This window comes from Chiloscyllium punctatum, chromosome 38, assembly GCF_047496795.1.
Source record: "Chiloscyllium punctatum isolate Juve2018m chromosome 38, sChiPun1.3, whole genome shotgun sequence".
Taxonomy (NCBI): Eukaryota; Metazoa; Chordata; class Chondrichthyes; order Orectolobiformes; family Hemiscylliidae; genus Chiloscyllium; species Chiloscyllium punctatum.
The window spans coordinates 6,845,412-6,868,550 of NC_092776.1; the positions used below are offsets into that span (position 1 = coordinate 6,845,412).

The window sequence follows — 23,139 nt, forward strand, 5'->3', positions numbered from 1 at the left end:
AAGACACTGGTAAGGCCACACCTGGAGTATTGCGTACAGTTCTGGTCACTGCATTATAGGAAGGACGTGGAAGCTTTGGAAAGGGTTCAGAGGAGATTTACTAGGATATTGCCTGGTATGGAACGAATGTCGAATGAGGAAAGGATGAGGTAATTGAGGCTGTTTTTGTTGAAGAGAAGAAGGTTGAGAGGTGACTTAATCAAGACAGATAAGATGATCAGAGGGTTAGGTAGGATCTCACTGTCAATCCTTTTTTCCTCAGATGGTGAAAGCTAGCAAGAGGGGACGTAGCTTTAAATTGAGGAGTGAGATTTAGGACAGATATCAGGGGTAGTTTCTTTACTCGGAGTAGTAGGGGCATGGAATGGCCTGCCTGCAACAGTAGTAGACTCACTGATGTTAAGGGCATTTAAATGGGCATTGGACATACATATGGATAAAAATGGAATGGTGTAGGTTAGTTGGGTATCAGATTAATTTCACAAGTTGGAGTAACATCAAGGGCTGAAGCTCTGTAATGGTCTATTTTCTATGTTCTTGATGATGGCCAAGTCTCCATTTGAACCTATCCATGGTTTGTATTTACCCATATAGTGAGATTAAGGAATAGAAAGGTATTGGGAGGGAATTTCAGCGCACTGAGTCAAAACAGCAGATAATATAGTTGCCAGTTGTGGGGCAAAAGGGGTGGAGTGCACAAAGCTCTTGAGGTTAGAGTGTTTGGAAACATGGGGAAGCATGGCCAAGGAGGAATTTTAACATAAGGTTGAGAATTTTAGCATCAAAGTTTAGCTGGACCAGGAACTAGGGTAAGTGAGTGAGAGTAAGCAGGCCTTTACTGACAGTCTCCCAGCTCACAGTTCCTGAACTCCACACAGCCCACTTACACCTTCTCCCCAAAATCCACAAACTTTACTGCCCAGGCAGATCCATTGTTTCAGTCATTTAGGACTGAGATGAGGAGAAATTTCCTCTGGAGTGGTGAGCCTGCGGAAAGAAAGCAGTTGAGACCAAGACATTGAATGTTTTCTGAGAAGCAGTTTGATATAGTCTTGGCGGGGTGGTATCTATGCCTATCTAAATCTGATGTCTTGTGCGTCCCCAATCTTAATTGCACTAATGTTGGCCTTGAGTCCAGCTGCCTATGCCCTCTGCTCTGGAATTCTTCTCCAAAACCTGAATTCTCTTTGTTTATGTCAAATCTTAAACATCCTTTTACCAAGCCTTTGGGCACCTGTGTGAATATTGCTGTACTTGTCTCTGTTCCAGCAGTTTTCTTTAATATGTTTTTGTAAAGTCCCTTGAATGTGTTATTATGTTAAAATTGTCACTGTTAAGTCCAGTATTTTCTGTATCCTTAATTGTTCTTGAGGATAGTGGTCAGCGAGGCTGTTGTAGTGTTGTGACCAAAAGTTCACAGTGGGTTGGAGTTGCAGGATTTTATTCCTGAGATTGTCTAGCATTTCATGGCTGAGAAAACATTGCAACAGTAATAATATAATAATATTCAACCTTTAACATCGTAACAAATTCTCAAGTGTTTCACTAAACTGTAATCAAAAAGTGAATACTTGGCCAAAGGAGGCAATATAGTGTTCAAGGGATGACAGTGAACCTATTCGAAGAGCTGAGTTTTACAGAGTATCAAGGGGGGTAATAAGTGTGTTTAGATAGAGAATTCCATAGTGAGGGATATAGGGGTCTTAGCTCACTAAGGATAGAGATGCTCAAGAGATCAAAGAAGCAGAGTCCCTGAATTGAGTGGGATTGGGGAGGTGAATGAATAAGGGAGCTATAGAGATTGGGTCATGATTGAGAGTGTATTGAGGCACGAGGGAGGTTGTGAGCAGCCATACTTTGTCGATGGCGAAGAGATGGTGGGAGGCTGACCAGAGTGTTATCCCATACCACGTCACATTTGATATTATCCAGTGTTGACCAACCGTAACTCTTCATTTCTTTGATTTAAAATCTTCAACTTGGTTTGTAAATCCCTCCTGGGCTTTTTCTTCTCTATAAATGTATGTTTCCTCCAGCCTTGTAAATGCTCTCCTCCTCACTGCCTCCCCCTGCCTACATCTTGTTAACTCTCCAACCTCGTCAAAAATGTTGCTCTTGGGTAACCCTTCCTAATATCAATCATTAATTTGGCATCAATTTTGTTTTTCTGATTTGTGTCTCAATCCCTTGGGACAATTTTTTGTGAAAATGGAAAAGTGTTTGGAAAACAAAGTTACTTGCAGCATTTTATTACCTGAGATGTGTGGTGAAGTAGTTAATATACTCTAGTCTTAACAGTCGATCTTGTGTAAAAATTATCTTTTGGCCAAAAATTTTAATTTTTTCTGCTTACCACTTGCGAGCCACTTCTCTGTCTGATTCTACCACTCTCACTACTTTCTCTCCTAAACTCCTGCTATAAACAAGAGTAGCAGCAAGAAGAAGAAAGAACATGAGCAAAAAGAAGGTGAATGGGAGTGAAATGGCATTGAGCTGGTCTCTGTCTCCTCTAGCCTTATAAATCAAGGCTAAAGTGTTAGTCTGAAGAACAAGTAGAATTTTGTACACAAAAATGTATGAATTTCAGCTCCTCCAAATATTACTCTGGATAAGTTTACTGTCCACATTTATTTGGTCTCAAACAGCTCACATTTAGACTAGTAAATAGACTCATGTCTCTATAAAAATGATTTGGAATAAACAGAGAACACGGGGGGGGCCAACGCCTTTAACATATTGTCTAGCTATCACCATTGTTAACAGCTAACCCGAGAATGCAACTTTTTAAAAAAAAGGTTTTGTGATTTACACATGAAGGAAGTGAAACTATCACTGCATTCTAACAGATGAAAGGCTTAACAGACAATCAATTTTTCAATACATAATTTCAGTTACATCACACTGTAAATTTTTGCTATAAATTCTGTGTTAGGATTGAGCCCTCCACTACCACCTGATGAAGGAGCATCGCTCCGAAAGCTACTGTGCTTCCAATTAAACCTGTTGGACTATAACCTGGTGTTGTGTGATTTTTAACTCTATAAAAATGAATTGTGTTCTCCTATTTACAATTCATTGAATATAAAATTCAAAATTGTGGTGGGAGTAGGGAAGTTATAGACTAGAACAAAGATCTAGAACTTAATGCATGATGGGATAGAGAGCTATAGAAATTCATGAGACCAAGAGGATGGTAGTCGTGGTAACATAATAGTTCTGAAGATGGGTTGTATAGGAACTCTAACTCCATTTCTTTGCTGTCAGACCTGTTGAATTTCTCCAGCACTTTTAAAAATTTTAGATTGCCAAAATCTGTTGTAGTTTGCTTTTATTTTAGTGCATAACAGGATACATGCAGCAGAACTTAGGCAAATTGAAATTCCAGAAGGTTGGGCAATGAGTGGTCAGCAAGGATAGCATTGGAGCAGAACCAGAAGAACAAATTAATACTTGCACATTGAAAATACCCATGTATTTCTGGTAAATGGGTCGATCTGAAACATGACCTTTTTTTCCCGACTAATTGCACTGCAAGGATGCTAAATCAGGGGCTAATGGGACTGTGGTGCCGAAAGTAAATACAATCACTACCACAAAAGGACAAGTGGTAGTTATTGTATTTATGGTGCTAAAAGCTGTTAGGTCCCCTGGATGTGAGGGGTTTTCAGGGAAGTAGTGACAGAGGTAATGGATGCACTGATAGTAATCTTTCAAGACTCCTTTGATTCAGGAAAAGCCTCAGAGAATTGGAAAGCTTCCTTGTTCAAATGGGATGGAGACAAGAACAGGTAAATATAAGCCATTTAGCTTGATATCTGTCATTGGGATGTAATGGCAGAGAGTTTAGAAACATAAAGCAGAATCAGCATTGCTTCATGAAGGGGAAATCATGCTGTGTAAATTTTTGAGGAGGTAACAAGCAGAGAGGGAAACCAATAGATGTAACACTTTTTGATTTCCAAAGGCATTCAATAAGGCACTAAATATAAGCCTACCAAATAATAACCTGGAGTGTGGGTATATACTAGCAAAGGTAGAGGATTGGCTAACAGAGTTGAGATAAAGGGAGCATTTTCAGGAATGCAATCTGGAACTAGTGGAGTGCCACAGGGATCTGTGCTAGGGCCAAATCATTTACAATATACATTAATTACTTGTATGATGGAAATTAATGTACTTTCGCCAAGTTTGTTGATAACATAGAAATAGGTAGAAGGCAAGTACTGAGATGACACACAAGTCTACCGAATCATATAGATAAATGAGTTGGCAAACGTTTGGCAGATGGACTACAATGTGGGAAAACCTAGGTGATTCACTTTGGCAGGAAGAATCGAAGAGTTGAATATTACAGGTTGTTCTGCTTGAACATGTGTTTTGTTAGTGCAAATTGGCTATAACACGATTGACGAATTGTGGATTTTGTTTGGATAACACAAACTTTCTGCTGAACGGGTGTAGTGATCCTCTCCAGCGCGAAGTTCTAGAGGAACGCGACTGTTGCGTTATAACAGACCTGTATTTAGTTGGCGAAAGACTCTGAAGGCTGCGGCAATGAGGGATTTAGGAGTTTTTGATTCGCAAAAAGTTAAGATCCAAAATTCAGGGTTGATAGAAAAGCCAAATGCAATGTTGACTTTTACTTCAACGGCAATGGAGTATAATAATAAGGAGACTTGCCAAAACTATACGAGATGCTGGTCAAACCACAGCTGGAATGTGCACAGTTTTGGTCCCCTTACCTAGAAAAAGATACATTGACTTTGGAGGCAGTCCAGAGGAGATTTACTAGATTGATCTGAGGTGTGGAGTGCTTTTATTATGAGGGAGGGTTGCTTTGGTTAAGCCTGTACTGTTTGGAGTTTAGCAAAATGAGAAGTGACCTTATTGATATTTAGGGGACTTCTCAGGGTATTTGAGGGGATTTTGTTTTTCCTTGTGGGTGAGCCGAGGACCAGAGGGCATAATCTGACAAAACAGTCACCCATTTAAGACCACCGAAGAGAAAAAATTCTCTCAAGGGTGGTCAGTCTGTGGAATTCGTCTCTGCAGAAGGCTGTTGAGCCCAAGTCATTTTTGTATGTTCAAATCTGAGAGAGATTTTTAATCAGTAAAGGAATCGAGGGTAATGGGGAAAAGGCAGGGTGGTGGAGTTGAGGATGATTGCATCAGCCATGATCGTATTGAATGTGGAATGGACTAATGGACCAAATGACTACCTCGTGGTTTTTTGATTACTGTGCGTTTTCTGTCTTGGGTTCTTTAAGTACAGTGGTGTTTTTGTATGTTATCTGCAAGGGAAATATTAGCTTGTTTCCTCAAGAATGTTTTGAATAAACTTTCCTGAGATTTTATTTTGTGTGTTGTCCATGCAGTAACTGCAATGGTGACTATATTTTTAAGAATCTCACCTTGTGGTATAAATGCAAGAATTGAAGGGTGTCGTCTTCACTTGGTCTGGAGGAAATTTGTTTAATTTGTTAATTATGAATGTTTTTGGCGAATTACAGTTTAAAATAAAGTATAACCGTTGAAGGGCACAAAATTCCAAGAAAACTTGTATTGAACTGTGTGTCAGTTTAAAAATAGACTGTCCAGACCAAAAAGGAAGAGGAGTTGGCCCTTAATTCGACTAGAAAAGGTTACCTTTGAATACAAATTAAAAATTGAAACATGCAGCAATTACATTATGTGAATAACATTGAGGGGAACATGGGGAAGACTTGATTTACTTCGAAGCATAGGACAGCAGCTGAGCAGTTTCTCAGTAGAGAGGAAAATTGGCAGGAGAGTCATTCTGGATTACTTTTGTGCATGTTAAAAATAACCAAGGCAACAGATTGCCTGCCTTGCCCAAAGAAGTGGCACCTAATGCAATAAGAACCAAAAGGAATGGGAGAATAAATATTGAAGATGTTGAGGTAAGTGCAACTGTCGAAAGGGTGTTATCTGTTGCACTAAATTTATTCCCATCATCCTTCTGTCTCCTCCTGAATGAGGTTTTGTGGTTTAGTATAGATGCCAGTACCACAGTAGCATTTTGCCCAAGCTCCATTCTTCCCTGACTCTGCCTCCCTGGACAGCATATCAGACGTAGAAGGAATGGTTTATGATTAACTGATATTGAAACAAATTTGGTTATGATATTTAAGAGGAAATTTTTAAGTAAAAGCATTAAAAGGCTCAAGGAAATTTGAATTAGAGTAGTTGTCTTTGGTAAGAGAGCTGCCATACTCATACATAATGGGTCAAAATGGCTGTTTTTGTTATTGAAACTTATTTTGCGGACAGTAGTGATATAGTGGTAATGTCTAATGAACTAGAACTCCACAACCCAAGACTAATGTTTTGGGGACATGGGTGAAATTTGAATTCAATACAAATTTGGAATGAAATGTTACCCTTTTGACAATGAGATAACCATTGTCAATTATTGCTTCTCTAATATCTGTCAGGTAAGGGCATCTGCCATCCTTCCCTGATCTGGCCTATATGTAACTCTAGATCTCAACAATGTTGTTGACTCTTAAAGTTCATTAAGGCAGGAAAGTGAATATCTTGTTTCAAATTTTGTGACTCTACTTCCTCAGACATAATGGGCCTTGGGTGCCCAATGATCCTTCTGTTTTTTTTGAAGTTATGCTGCTCTTTGTTTGAATTAATCTGCACTTAGAGAGGCAGGGGTTAATCAGGAACAGTCAATATAGTCTTGTTAAGGGGAGGGCAGGGTCTAACCAACTTGATTTGAATTTTTCAAAGCAGTAAACAGGTATGTCGATAAGAACAATACATTTGATGCTGTCTGTTTGGACTTCAGTAAGGCTTTTGATAAGGTCTTGCATGGGAAACTGATAGTAAAGGTAAGAGCCCATGGGATCCAAGGAAATTTGGCAAATTGGATCCATAGTTGACTGAGTGACAGGAAGTAGAGGGGGAAGGTTAAGGGGGTGTTTTTGACCGCATATCCTCGTCCAGTGGAGTTCACTGTTTAAGCCCTTCTGTTTGTGGTATATATAATTGGCTTAGACTTGAATGTAGTGGAGTTGAACAGCAAGTTCGTGGATGATACGAAAGTTTGTGGATATAAACAGTGAGTAGGATAGCGTTAGGATGACATAGCCTGATCAGTGCAAATGGAGTTCAATCTGGATAATTGTGAAATGATGCATTTTTGAAGGACAACAAGATAAGGATATGAAAGAAAGAACTGTGGATACTGGAGATCTGAAACAGAAGCATAAATTGCTGGTGCAACTCAAAAGGTCTTGGTAGCATCTGTGGGAAGAAAACAGAGTTAAAGTTACAAATATGGTGCCTTTTCTCCCCACAGATGCTGCCAGACTTGCTGAGTTTTGCTGGCAAGTTTCTGTTTTTGAAACAACATAAGAGAACACAGGATGAACTAGAGATCCCTGGGAAGCACTGAGGATCGGAGGGGCCTTTTGTGTACAGAAGGAAGTGGGGGGAGTTAGTGGAGGAGGTGGGGGCATGCTGGAACTGGATATAACCTTGGTTAGACCTCAGAATTGTGTGCAGTTCTAGAATCCACTTAATGGGAATGTGATTGCACTGAACAACAGAGGAGATTTGTAAGGATGCTGTCTGGGCTGCAAAATTTCTTATGAAGAGAAATTGGACAGGCTGGTGTTATTTTCTTTGGAACAGGAGAGACTAAGAGGGGACATGATTGAGATGTATAAAATTGTGGGGGGTAGACAGGAAGGAACTTTACACCTTGATGGAGGGATCATTGGTTAAGGGTCCTAGATTTAAGGTAAGTGGCAGGAGGTTTGGAGGGGCTGAGAGGAAAGTATCTCTCACCCAGAATGCGGTGCGAATGTGGCATTCTCTGCCAGTAAGGGTAATGATTACAGAAGCTATCGTAATATTGAAGAAGTACTCAGATATGCACTTGTGATGTTATGGGCCAAGTGCTAAGAACATGTTGTTGACCATGTTTTTCAACCCTTGTTTTTCAGAAAGGTTCTCGATAAATGTCATTTTGCACACATTGCAAATCATTTTTAAAAAACACACAAGTATAAAGTATGTAAGCTTAAGTAATCTTCCCAATGGGAACACTTTTAAAATCAACTCTCCCTTTTGCTTCAAGCTTTTTTAAAAAATCAGATAAACAATTTTTTAGCAGTCCCTTGCATGAGTGAAAATATGCATGGTTTTATCCAGATAGAGGAGGCGAAATATACTAAATAAGATCCAGATTTTATTTTCTTAAGAGAAGAAATGTTGAAAATTCTCTGAGAAGTTGTGCCAGTTAATCTTTCTGGAAGCTTGCCCTTTGCAAATGCTGTTCATATGAGTATTTTAATATGGTACCACACTTTCTTTAGTGGTAACACCCCTATCTTGTTCAGCGCTTGTTTCAGTTGTTAGAGCAGAATGTCTATGACAGCATTAGTCTCTTTGGATGCATTGCATTTGTTTGAATTTTTATCCATTGTCTTTTCCTCTTGAGCATGTGGTCAGATTGTATTGTGCAAAGCATGTAGCTTTGGCAACGAGATTGAGTGAGATAAAAGCATGTTGTATGGAGTATTTCCTGTCTCAGATGGAAGATAGCAAAATTCAGAATGTGTTACATCCATTGACAAGTACCCCTTGTCCAAGTAAAGAATACAGCTGTATAGCATTTTTCCTTGACTGTGTAGAGAGCTTGATTTTAAAAATTGATATTTATCTTCAGATTACAGAAAAAGATAATTAAAAGACATGGTTGCCATGAAATACATGATTATCATTACAAGAGGAATGTTTCCACCCGCCCCCCCCCCCCCCCCAGAAAAACTGGCAGTCTCTGGAACTTCGAAGTGTTTGTTGAGATATCAGTGACCTTGAATTCTGCAGAATCAGATTATCTTCTTGTGTTTCACTGATCTTATTTTACAATGCTTCACTGTGTTCAAAAATTTTGAGGTTAATTTAACTGTGATATATTGTAATGTAATTCAACTATAATTGCAGAAGTTTTTTTGTTTAGTGGATTTGTCACTACAATTTTTTAAATAGCAGTTTTCTAATCATTGTGACTAACAGCTTGCACTTGCATAGGATCTTTAATGTACCAGGTGCCATGTGGTACTTTACAAGGGCAGCAAACACAACTTAGCAGTATAATAGGGTATTAGAACAAATGATCAAAGGTTTGTCAGTGAATTGACTTTTTTTGTAGATTATTTTAAATGATGAAAGATGTAGAGAGGCCAGATTTAAGGTGGAAATTAGTGGCAAGGTCATGACGCCTACTGATGCAGCTGGCATTGATGGAGCGAATTAAAATTTGAAATATATCAGGCCAGAGTCGTTGGAGGGCTGTAACCTCTGATTGATTGGGTTGGCTGTAAGACTGATGTAGATCACAGGTAATGAGGGGCAAGAAATTACGCTGAGTGTTTTAAAACCAAAGCATTTCTTAACCATGTGCTCTTTGAAGCCATTAAGCACAGGGTAAATGGGTGAGTGAAATCTTGTGCACTATGTTATGGAGTATTTCGTATTCTGATGAACATATTAATATTATTATCCTTGAATTACTGTTCATAGGTTACCGGGGATTGAAAGCTTTTTGGCTGCTCGTGTAAATTTGAAACATCTCTGCCAAAGACGGAAATGAAATGACTGCGAAGAAGTTTGAACTAGAGTGCAATGGACTGCTGAAGTCATGGGAATTAGACTAGTGAACTGCATGAGTATACCTACAGCAGTGCTGTATGGTTCCTTATCTCTGTTTGTCTCCATTCTGCATAATGTGTTCCTCCTTTACTATGTAGATACATTTGTATCTGTTTACAAAATCGATAAAGTATCCTTCTGGATTGGGGAGGTGAGTCTACTTTTTCTTTAAAGTTTTACCTGAGGGTCCATCCATAATTTCTCTGTCAGCACTGAGATACATAGTTGCAGCTGTTCGTGGTTGCCCTTTGCAATCCGTCTAAAATGTTGTCACAGAATTCTTTCTTTAGTGCCGTACTTGACTTGTTGCAGTATGAAGTTTTGTCCATTGTGCCAAGTGAATTTTTGATGTTTCAAATCGAGAAATTCAGTATCCTCCATGCTAACTTTTTGTTATTACAAAATCTTTTATTGCAGTGTTCAGCAAATAAACTGTTGTTTCAAAATTAAAACTTTAATTTCCTTTTGTTAATTATTCACAATCTGTTTCAGAAATACTTGCAATCGCTGCTTAAATAATCTATTCAATAAATGCATTAAGATTGAATTAACATGAGAGAAGATTCCAGATGGTTTTTGTTCTTAATTACAAAGTCCCTTTACGGCTGTTTAAAATATTTTTTTTAATATTGTAATCAGGTTACGAATGAATTTTGTAGTCTGGACCATTTTAAAAATGAATCACTGGGTCCATGACATGGTAAATACGTTTTGGTCTGTCTTCAAATCCCAGCCACAATTGCTGTAAACTGCATAAGTAATTGGACAGTTTGAGTGTAAAGGACAGTGCGATGTAAAATAATGTGATTTAGTGCTTTGATTCAGCTCATAGTTAATTGTTCTCCTGTACAAAGGGTTTGGAACTGGTTGAAGTAAAATCTCAAGTTTCAACATTCAGTCATTGATCTGTTGGGGTTTGTGAACAGAGTTTGTCAAGAGTAATTGAACACTTTGGTGGGGGGTGTGGAGGAGAGAAAGTATTTGGCATATTTTATAACTTCAATTGCTGTTTCTCAGATGTTGTTTAGCCAGGAAGAATGAACTTAACCAGTGCTGTGACATAAAGATAAATCTGTCAGTAGTTTGTTTAAAATAACTTTGGGAAAGGTGGTGTTTGGAAAGCTTCCAGAGGCTTTGTGCATAGATTGAATGGACAAATAAGTATTAATTTTGTGATCCTTACAATTATAGTTTAATGATTATTGCAATTTGCAAGATACCTGAGTAACTTTGTACACATCTTGACTACAATTTTCACTTTGAAAAGTATTGTTTATCCATATCAGCATGATGGTCATGAGCTTGTAGCTTGATTACAGCTTAGAGGAAATCTAAAGGGAAAGTTTGTTTCTGACTATTTCATTTCTATACAAACCAGTAAAGTCTATAATCCTGGAAATATTCTCATTTTCATATACATAGCCAAACTCTTATGAGACGTTTTACTCAGGTGAGAAGTTGAGATTGCTATATTTATTTCTTGGTGTTGCTTTATTACTTTTACTTTTTCTATTGTGATTTTTGGGCAATCAATCAAGTTGATTATATTTGACTGCATATTTGATTAGCAGTCAATGTGCATACTTCATTTGTAGAGTCAGTCATACAGCATGAAAACAGATCCTTTGGTTCAACTAGTCACACTGACCTATTTACAAACTAAAATAGTCCAACCTGCATGTGTATGGCCCGTATCCCTCCAAACCTTTCCTATTTATGTACTCATATGTGATTATCCCAATGTTTTTTAAGTATTGTAATTGTACCTGCATCCACTGCTTCCTTTGGCAGTTCATTCCCCACTCTAATTATTCTGTGTAAAAAAAAAAAATTGCCCCCATGTCTTTTTTTTTTCCAAATCTTTCTCCTCTCATCTTAAAAATATGCTCCTTAGTTTTGAACTCCCTCACCATGGGGAAAAGACTCTTGGTGTTATGATACAGCAGTAAACCCTTCTGCCGGAGGTGAGGTGCCGGAGGACTGGAAGGTTGCTCATGTTGTACCCCTGTACAAGAAGGGTAGTAGAGATATTCCGGGTAACTATAGACCAGTGAGCCTGACGTCAGTAGTGGGAAAGTTGCTGGAGAAGATACTGAGCGATACATAAGAATGGGCTTATCAGTGGTAGGCAACATGGATTTGTGCGGGGGAGGTTGTGCCTTACCAACTTAATAGAGCTCTTTGAGGAAGTGACCAAGTTGATAGATGAAGAAAGGGTTGTTGATGTCCTATACATGGAGTTTAGTAAGGCGTTTGATAAGGTTCCCCATGGTAACTATTAGAGAAAGTGAAGTCACTTGGTGTGCAGGGTGTTCTAGCGAGGTGGATAAGGAACTGGTTGAGCAACAGAAGACAGAGTAGAACTTGAAGGGAGTTTCTTGAAATGGAGAAAGGTGTCCAGTGGTGTTCCACAGGGGTCAGTGTTGGGGCCACTGTTGTTTGTGATATACATAAATGATCTGGAAGAGGGCACTGTTGGTATGATCAGCAAGTTTGCAGATGACATGAAGATTGGTGGAGTAGCAGACTGCACAAGGGACTGTCAAAGAATACAGGAGAATATAGATAGACTGGAGAGTTTGGCGGAGAAGTGGCAGATGGAGTTCAATCCAGACAAATGTGAGGTAATGCATTGTAGCAAGTCTAATTCAAGAGCGAATTATACAGTGAACGGAAGAGCCTTGGGAAAAGTTGATGAGCGGAGAGATCTGGGAGTGCAGGTCCATTGTATAGTGGTCAAGAAGGCATATGGTATGCTTGCCTTCATTGGACGGGTTATTGAGTATAAGAGCTGACAGGTCATGTTAAAATTGTACAAAACATTGGTTTGGCCGCATTTAGAATACTGTGTACAGTTCTGGTCACCACATTATCAAAAGCATGTGGACGCTTTTGAGATGGTGCAGAGAAGGTTAACGAGGATGTTGCATGGTATGGAAGGTGCTAGCTATAAAGAGAGGTTGTGTAGGTTAGGATTGTTTTCATTAGAAGCAAAGAGATTGAGGGGGGACCTGATTGCGGTTTTCAAAATCATGAAGGGTATAGACAGGGTGGATAGCGATAAGCATTTTCCAAGTTGAAGGATCCAATAACGAGAGGTCACGCTTTCAAGTTGAGAGGTGAAAAGTTTAAGGGGGGTACATGTGGCAAGTATTTATGCAGAGGGTGGTGGGCGTCTGGAACGCGTTGCCAGCAGAGGTGGTAGAGGCAGGCATGGTAGATTCATTTAAGATGCGCCTGGACAGATGCATGAGTCGGTGGAGAACAGAGGGATACAGATGCTTAGGAAATGGACGACAGGATTAGACAGTAGATTTGGTTCAGCTCAGGCTTGGAGGGCCGAAGGGCCTGTTCCTAAATTTTCTTTATTCTTTGTTCTTTGGTTTAATTAGCACAGAGAACAATCTCGCAAAAAAGTCAACCTTGCCTCGTAATCTGTTAAAGTATGAATGAGAGAGAACTACCCAAATTCCACTATTTAAAGAAAAAAAAATCAGTTTTATTCATTAACTCCAAAAATGAGCATTGAACAACACCTATTTGCACCTCTAAGCCTCCCACTCTATAATAATATACTGATCCAATAGAGCCCCTATTAAATTTACAGCAACTCAATTTTTTCAAAACCAAACAGTGGCTGTCATTTCCGGTATCGATCTTCCCCTGTTTGTAGATCACCCTAAGTTGTCTTCGGTCTTCTGCAAAGGTGTTTCATATAACAAAGGTACCTTTTTAGAGTGTGTTCTGAATAGCAGTCTTTCGATGGCAGGTGCTCTTTCTCTGCCTAATTGTCCGGCTTTTTATACTCCAAACATCAGATCGTCTCTTTGTTGTCAAAACAGTAAATTCAAATTCATAGAGTCATAGAGATGTACAGCGTGGAAACAGACCCTTCGGTCCAACCTGTCCAAACCCTTCCTATTTATATACCCATCCAAATGCCTCTTAAATGTTGCAATTGTACCAGCCTCCACCACTTCCTCTGGCAGCTCATTCCATACACATACCACTCTGTGTGAAAAGGTTGCCCCGTAGGTCTCTCTTATATTTTTCCCCTCTCACCCTAAACCTATGCCCTCTAGTTCTGGACACCCTGACCTTAGGGAAAAGACCTTGCCTATTTATCCTATCCATGCCCCTCATGATTTTGTAAACCTCTATAAGCTCTGACGCTCCAGGGAAAACAGCCCCAGCCTGTTCACCCTCTCCCTGTAGCTCAAATCCTCCAACCCTGGCAACATCCTTGTAAATCTTTTCTGAACCCTTTCAAGTTTCACAACGTCTTTCTGATAGGCAGGAGACCAGAATTGCAATATTCCAACAGTGGCCTAACCAATGTCCTGTACAGCCGCAACATGACCTCCCAAATCCTGTACTCAATACTCTGACCAATAAAGGAAAGCATATCAAACGCCTTCTTCACTATCCTACCTACCTGCGACTCCACTTTCAAGAAACTATGAACCTGCACCCCAAGGTCTGTTTGTTCAGCAACACTCCCTAGGACCTTACCATTAAGTGTATGAGTCCTGCTAAGATTTGCTTTCCCAAAATGCAGCACCTCGCATTTATCTGAATTAAATTCCATCTGCCACTTCTCAGCCCATTGGCCCATCTGGTCAAGATCCTGTTGTAATCTGACATAACCCTTTTTGCTGTCCACTATACCTCCAATTTTGATGTCATCTGCAAACTTACTAACTGTACCTCTTATGCTCACATCCAAATCATTTATGTAAATGACAAAAAGTAGGCGACCCAGCACCAATCCTTGTGGCACTCCACTGGTCACAGGTCTCCAGTCTGAAAAACAACCCTCCACTACCACCCTCTGTCTTCTACTTTGAGCCAGTTCTGTATCCAAATGGCTAGTTCTCCCTGTATTCTGTGAGATCTAACCTTGTAGCTTGGGGTATAATTTAAACTGGTTAAATTCAAACTGCTGTGAAAATGACTCGTATCTAGGTTACAACCCAAATGTTATATCTTCAAATTATCCCATACACTTTGTGCCTGCTAGTCAGTCACATGACCAGTGCTTGCCAGCTTTTCAACTTTCACTCTGTCTTAAAGGGACAGTACACACCTTCAACTTCATAACACAATTCACCCTATCTGTGCCCCTTATGATTTTATTAACCAATACAAGGTCACTCCTCAACCTGCTCCGTTCCAGTGATAAAAGTCCCAGCCTATATTTATAACTCCAATCCATCATTCTTGGCAGCGTCTTGGTAAATCTTGAGTCCTCTCCAGTTTAATAATATCCTTCCAATAACAGGGCAACAAGAGCAGTGTACACCAGTTCAGAGGAAGTCTCCCCAGCGTCCTGTACAACCTCAACATCATGTCCCAAAGCATGGTTATTAATTAACGTTGGTCTTTTTGGGTGTATCTTTGGTAACCTGTAAAGAACAAACATTGGTGCCTTGTTGGTAAGGGGTCAGTTAGCTTAGTTGACTGGATGGCTGGTTTGCAATCCAGAGTGCTGCCAACAGTATGTGTTCCACTCCTGCACTAGCTGAAGTTAATATGAAGGACTCTCCATCTCAGCATCTCCCCTTGCTTGAGGAGGTATGGTGACCCTCAGGTTAAACCACCAGCCGAGTCTTTCTAGTGAGAGAGCAGCCTGGAGTACAGCAGTTTTACCTTTATTGGTAAAATGTATTAGAAGTGCATTCATTGTTTTTGATATTGCATTTCTGAAGGCCCTAAATACAAATAGATTTGTGTCTTGCAGCGCAATCTTGTTAAGACATGAGTCATTGCACAATGACCTTAAAGTCCTACTTGTACTGAACAAAATGTACAATAATTGTGGAGAATCTGTATCTGGTCGACTATGTGCTTCTCTCCACACCAATAACTTGGAACGTGATCACAGTACACTGTCCATGGAAATAGTTTGATTCTTTAGCTATATTCGCATTTTCAGCAACAGACTCTGCCTTTTAGATTTAATCTCCAAAAAGTCCGGAACATAAATTCATAATGAATATGATTAGTTATCTGTGAAGCGCTAAGAGTCATAAAGCCATTGGGATGTATAGCTCGGAAACAAACCCTCCAGTCCAACTCTTCCATATCCTGAATTAATCTCGTCCCATTTGTCAGCACTTGTCCCATATCCCTCTAAACCTTTTCTATTCATATACCCATCCAGATGCCTTTTAAATGTTGGTAATTGTACCAGCCTCGGCCACTTCCTCTGGCAGCTCATTCCATACTCATGTAAAGGCCGCCCCATAGGTCTCTTTTATATCTTTCCCCTTCACCCTAAACCTATGCCCCTCTAGTTCTGGACTCCCTGACCCCAGGGAAAAGACTGCCTATTTATCCTATCCATGCCCCTCATGATTTTATAAGCCCCTATAAGGTCACCCCTCAACTTCCGCTATAGGGAAAACAGCCCCAGCCTATTCAACCCCTCCCTACAGCTCAAACCCTCCAGCACAGGCAACATCCTTGTAAATCTTTTCTGAACCCTTTCAAGTTTCACAACGTCTTTGTTAGAGATGGGAGGCCAGTCTTGCACACACTATTCCAAAAGTTAAAAATCACACAACACCAGGTTTAATTGGAATCCCTAGCTTTCGAAGTGCTGCTGTTTCATCACAACCACCAGAGATTATTGTCTTTGTAACATGATTTATTTATGGTAATCATTGTAGAATTGTTGATAGTCTCAATACAGTCATTTTCAGTTCCATCACAGCCTTTGTTAATTTCAGCACCATTTTCTTGTTAGTTTCAATACAGACATTCGGTTTCAATGTCTGTGCGGAAGTCCATTGCTGTAGTAATGGACGCTAATCGCTTTTCCTGAGAAGGACGATTACTACAACCCTGGTTATTAGCACTCTGTATAGAGTCTGTATCAAGCTGTTAACATTTCTATCAAAGGTGTTGGCTGGACCCAGACACTTTGGGCAGTGCATGTTACTTATGTGTATTCTCTTCCCCCATATGTCTTAAACTAATCAACTAGGTTGTGAGTGCTTTGTGCTGGCATTCTGGTGGCCCCAGGCAGTATCTGTGTTTTCTCTGCTGTCTCTCTTCATATTGTAGTCCGGTGGCCATCTTATGTGTCAAGTGGCCAACTGATGGCTCGGCAGCTAACTTGTGTGTCCGTGTGCCTCATGTTACCCTGCCCCGTGTCATCTCCCACTTCACAATAATGAGATGACCAGAACTGAACACAACATTCCATGTGTGGTCTACTCAGGACTCAATAGAGTTGCAGCATAATCTCACGGCTCTTAAACCTTACTAATGAAAATGAACACACCATATGCTGCCTTAACAACCCTATCAACTTGGGTGGCAACTTTTAAGGGGTGTATGGACATGGATCCCAAGATCCCTCTGATCCTGCAGATTTACTAACAATACCTCCTATGTTCTCATCCAAATGATTTATATAAATGACCAAAAGCATTGGACCCAGCATCAATTCTTGTGACGCACCACTGCTCACAAGCCTCCAGTCTGAAAAGCAAGCCTCCCACTCACCACCCTCTGTCTTCTACCTTCGAGCCAGTTCTTTATTCAAATGGCTGGTTCTCCCTTAATTCCATGCAATCTAACTTTGCTAACCAGTCTACTGTGGGGAAACTTGTTGAACATCTTACTGAAGTTCATACAGATCACATCCACCACTCTGCCCTCATCAATCTTCTTTGTTGAGCTTTTTGAAAAAGCAATCAAGTTCGTGAGACATGATTTCCCATGCACAAAACCATGTTGACTATCCCTAATCGGTCCTTACCTATCCAAATACATGTATATCCTGTTCCTCAGAATTTCCTCCAGCAACTTGCCCATCACCGATTCCAGGTTCACTGGTCTATAGTTCCTTGGCTTTTCCTTACCACCATTCTTAAATAGTGGCACCACGTTAGCCAATCTCCAGTCTTCCGGCACCTTACTTGTGACTATCAATGATCCAAATATCTCAACAAAGGGCCCAACAATCACTTCCTTAGCTTTTCATGGAGTCCTATAGTACACCTAATAAGGTCTTAGGGATTTATCCACTTTTATGCGTTTCAAGACATCCAGCACCACCATGTCTGTAATGTGGACATTTGTCAAGATGTCACCATCTAATTCCCCATGCTCTGTATCCTCCATCTCCTTCTCCACGTAAGCGCTGATGCAAGATACTTGTTTAATATCTCTCCCATCTCCTGCAGTTTCACGCATAGGCTGCCTTGCTGATTTTTGAAGGGTCTCATTCTCTTCCTAGTTATCATTTTTGTCATTAATGTATTTATAAAAGTCCTTTCGATTCTCCTTAACCCTATTTGCACAGCTACCTCTTGTCCCCCTTTGAAGGTATTTTCCTGGTTAGCTGTTACTTGTTGGATTTCTGTCAGGTTCTGAAATACAAATGATTTTTCCTTAGCTAGGTTGACTTTTTCACCCTTGTATCCAATAGTTTCTGCTTCCTTGTTTTCTTTAGTTTACTCTTCATCTTCTTTTCTTTCAGACCATTTTTCTCCTATGGAACAGTCTTAATGATCCATTATTTGGGTGGCTTAGTGACCGCTCATTTCTGAGCACACAGCAGTAAGTAAAATGGTCATTCTCTTTAATGAAGAACCTGTGCAAAGTTGTATAAGTTTTTAAATTGAATTCACTGCTGAACTGTTTTACACAGTGCCTTGTGCAAATTTTGTTTTGAGTTCTGTTACTTCATCTGTTGTAGCATTGGCAGCCCTTATTAAATAATTTAGTATAACAAAAATACGAGCTGTTACCCTAAGTAAAATCTATGGAAGTTATTGATATGAAATCAAGCTCAAAAGTAAAGTTTTCTTTTTAAGTAAGTCTTGTGATTTCCTACATGTCAAGAACACATAAAATTCATGACATTAATTATTAAAATCTATCATTTTTGTTTGAGCACACTCATCCACAGAAATATCCAAATTCAAAACTGTCCACTCCTTCTTTCTTTTGATATTTTATTGCTGAGTTATTTTGGCCCTGTTCTTCCAGCCTGAGTGCATTTAATGTTTTATTATCATTAATGATTGAGTGAATTTTGCATATTCTAACCTTCATTCATAATGTAGTTTGTAATGTTGATTGGTCTGTAGTGATGGTTCAGCATTTCACTTTCATTTGGGCATTACCGCTTGATTTATAGTTTTTATTTGAATTGTTGGTGAACTTGCTGCTTCTCTAAAACGGCTCAGCTGGTTTTAATGGCGAGCAGCCTATATACTCCAGGGAAATCTAGGTACTTCACCAGCCCATAAACTTGTGACACTTTCAAGAATGTTATTGAGCTGAAGATGGAAAATTAGAGACACTCAAGAATAAAAATATGCAAAATATAGAAAATAAATTCACAATAAAATAGACTGGAAACACAGTGAAAAATTAGTGAGGGGAAGAAAAACAGCAGCTGCAAGCCTTTCCATGTTCCTTGTTTTATGTGGAATGAATGCTTTTGATATTTTAAAGGAGTTCTGTTTGTCTTCGGTAGAATACTAATATTTACCATCACTCTATTGCATCTGACAAATGACCAAATATTTGTACTTCTGCCACTATACCATTTAATTGGAGGCCGTTCAAAGAATTCAGTAGAATGATCCCCTGGTATGGATTAGTTGTCTTAGGAGCAAAGGTAACACAGTTTGGGACTCTACTCACTGAAATTTGAAATAATGAGAGGTGATTTCATTGAAACATAGGATTCTTAATAAGCTTGACAAGGTTGAGTGGATGTTTCCCCTCATGAGAGAATCTAGGACCAGAGGGTATCGTGTCAGGGACACCAGTTTAAGACTGAAATGAGGAGGAATTTCGTCTGAGGGTTGAATATCTTTGGAACTTCTCCCCACAGAGCTGCGGGGCAGAGTCCTTGTGTATATTTAAGGCTGAGATAGGTTCTTCATCAGTCGAGGAATTGGGGAAAAGGTGGGAAAGAGGACTTGAAGAATGTTGGATTAGCCAGGCTTGATGGGCCAAATGGCCTAATCCTGTTCCTATTTCTTATGGCTTTATGGTACCACTGAGAGCAAACCATACAAGTTTCCACTAGGACATCCTTCACTCCTTCTGATTTTTGCCAACAGACTTCAAAAAAGCCAGACTTTGCTACATAAACAGGGAATTCTGAGGCTATTGTGCAGAAGTTTTATTGTTGTTGTGTAAGATTAGCAAATTATTAGCACTCTTGTGTGTCGAGCAGCGAATGGTTTCTGACCTGATGTGATCTAAAAGGGGAAGTCCAACAAGTACAACCCACTTCTGCAGTTACAAAAACAGAACCTCACAAACATGTCATTCTAAAAAAGGGGTCATTCTCAGTTGTGTAGTGGAAAGAAGAGTTAACTGAATTAATATAATTTTTTTTGGAAGTTTCTGGATGAAGGTTAAAAGTGAGATAAATAGTTTGGAGCATGCAGTTTGTTTTAAGGGTTTGGGTTTTTATTTTGAAAGTTAAAAAAGCTTCGGCAGGACATTTGTAACTTCCCATCATTTGGAAGTTTTAAAAGTTGAATGAATACATTTGTTCAATAGTTCTGGAAACCTTTTTTTTTTCAAGATCAGCTTCAATTCTCTGGGCAGTTAAGTTGTCCACCATGTCAAAATAATCGCAAAACTGTTTTCCTGCAGGTTCCTGCTTTATCTTTATTAGCCCCGGTAAAATTAAATATTGATATTCTACGCTAAATGTGCTTTTGATATATTGTAGAATGTTTATATTTCTATGATAATGTAAATTGGAAATATTTCAATATTTAAACATCTCTGGTTTTGAGTGAGTATAACTGTTTAAACAAACACAGTCCTGAATTCCAAACAAACCTAATCTGTAATGTCCCACAAAGATCACCTTGATGTTTTTAATTACTAGTCATACAGTAACCATATGGAGAACCAGCCAGTTTTATTAATAGACTGTGCAGTTTTGCATAGCATCCACTTGTATTTAATGTACTTCAATGCTTTCTTACAGATCAGGCGCTGCGATCCCTACTCCAGAAGTAATATTGAAACGACTGAAGGCATTAATGCGAAATGGTCCTCTGTTTGCTTTATCATTCCTCTCTTTCTGGGTGGTTTGGGCCCGCCCAGGAGTACAGTTTCTCATCTGTCTTTGTCTGTATGATGGATTCCTCACCTTGGTGGACCTTAATCATAATGCCTTACTGGCAGACCTGGCAGTATCGGAAAAGGACAGGACTAGACTGAATTTTTATTGTTCCCTTTTTAGTGCACTTGGCTCCTTGTCTGTGTTTATGTCCTATGCAGTCTGGAACAAGGAAAACTTCCTCTCATTTAGACTCTTCTGCGTAGCGTTGGCTGCCTTTTCGACTCTAGGTTTTAGTGTCTGCACTTGGATTCTCAGACAACGATTTCAGTTGGAACTGAAAGTCAAATATGCGGAGGCTTCCATACTAGAGGAGTGAGTATTTATTTATTTATTTATTTGTTTGTTTGTTTGTTTTTATTCCTTTGCTTGTTTTTCAACGCACATCTCTCTCACTGTACTGACAGGTTTAATTCTTTGCTGCCATGTTACTGAATAGTCTGTACTTTGCCTGGAATGGCTTTCATTACCAAGTTCTTTTTCACTCTTCGTTACCATATCCTGTGGTGATCCACCATACAGCAATTAGACTCTGGATCTGCATTCACCTACATTGAAGTGTGGGTGCAAGAAGCTGAGTTGGTTTGTGCAATGGAATCTCAGGGAATACAAGGAGAACTAGCCATTTGGATACAGAACTGGCATCAAACCGAGAAGACAGTGTGTTGGTGGATGGTTGCTTTTCAGACTGGAAGCCTGTGATCAGTGATGAGCCACAACGATCTGCACCGGATCCACTGCTTTTCACCATTTATTTAATGATTTGGATGTGGACGTAGGTGGTATAGTTAGTAAGTTTGCCGATGACATCAAAATTGGAGGTGTAGGGGACAGCAAAGAAGGTTACCTCAGTGTACAACAGGATCTTGACCAGATGGGCCAATGGGCTGAGAAGTAGCAAATGGAGTTTAATTTAGATAAATGCGAGGTGCTGCATTTGGGAAAAGCAAATCCAATCAGGACTTATACACATAATAGTAAGGTCCTAGGAAGCGTTGCTGAACAAAAGAGACCTTGGAGTGCAGGTTCATATCTCCTTGAAAGTAAATAGGGAGGTGACGAAGGTGTTTGGTATGCTTTCCTTTATTTGTCAGAAAATTGAGTATAGGAATTTGGAGGTCTTGTTGTGGCTCTAAATTATCTAAATTAAACATTGGTTAGGCCACTGTTGGAATATTGTGTGCAGTTCTGGTCTCCTTCCTATCGGAAAGATGTTGTGAAACTTGAAAGGGTTCAGAAAAGATTTACAAGGATGTTGCCAGGGTTGGAGGATTTGAGCTATAGGGAGAGGCTGAATAGGCTGGGGCTGTTTTCCCTGGAGCGTCGGAGGCTGAGGGGTGACCTTATAGAGGTTTACAAAATCATGAGGGGCACGGATAGGATAAATAGACCAAGTCTTTTCCCTGGGGTCAGGGAGTCTAGAACTAGAGGGCATAGATTTAGGGTGAGAGGGGAAAACTTTTAAAAGGGATTGAAGGGCGAGTTTTTTTACACACAGGGTAGTACATGTATCAAATGAGCTGCCAGAGGAAGTGGTGGAGGCTGGTACAATTACAATATTTAAAAGGCATCTGGATGGGTATATGAATAGGAAGGGTTTAGTGGGATATGGGCCAATTGCTGGCAAATGGGACGTGATTAGTTTAGGATATCTGGTCGGTACGGACGAGTTGGACTGGAGGATCTGTTTCTGTGCCGTACATTTCTATGACAATGGTACCTGGTGGCCGCTGGTCATAAAAAGGCTTTCAGAGACTCTTTCCCCACTCCGAAAATGTGTAAATTTTAACTAATTTTGAATTTGTCTGCTAATTTGTGTATGTATTGAGTTAGGATGATGTTATTTGAGCTCCGTAGAATTTCAGTTTGTTTAATTGATGTAACTTGTGTTTAGTTCAGGCTTTCTTAATTCATAGAATAGAATCATAGAATTCCCACAGTGTAGAAGTTGGCTATTAGACCCGTTGAGTCTGCACCCACCCAGAAACACCACCCCCTCCCCCTCCATCCCCATCCCTGTAACCCTGCATTTCCCTCAGCTAATCCACTTAACCTGCATATCCCTGGACACTATCGGCAATTTAACCTGGCCAATCCACCTAACCTGCAAAACTTTGGACTATGGGAGGAAACCGGAGCACCGGCACGAAACCCACACAGACACTGGGAGAATGTGCAAACTCCACACAGGCACTTGCCCAAAGGTGGTATTGAACCTGGCTCCCTGGTGCTGTAAGGCAGCAGTACTAACTGGGCCATTGTGCCAACAATGGTATTCACTGGAAATGTGATTATAAGTACGTCTAACCTTGAATGGCAAAGGTGTGCACTCATCG

At 39.9% G+C, this 23,139-nt stretch overlaps 1 protein-coding gene across 2 annotated transcripts in view; it reads left to right on the top strand.

The window, feature by feature from the left end:
• Positions 1-23,139, top strand: part of mfsd13a (major facilitator superfamily domain containing 13A) — a 44,605-nt gene that overhangs the window by 4,281 nt on the left and 17,185 nt on the right. For both annotated transcript variants that reach the window (XM_072557087.1, XM_072557086.1), the window contains exons 2-4: positions 9,562-9,841; positions 18,182-18,261; positions 20,669-21,118. In XM_072557087.1, coding sequence (XP_072413188.1) covers positions 9,680-9,841; positions 18,182-18,261; positions 20,669-21,118 — 692 coding nt within the window. In that variant the 5' untranslated portion in view covers positions 9,562-9,679. The remainder of the gene's footprint in view (positions 1-9,561; positions 9,842-18,181; positions 18,262-20,668; positions 21,119-23,139) is intronic.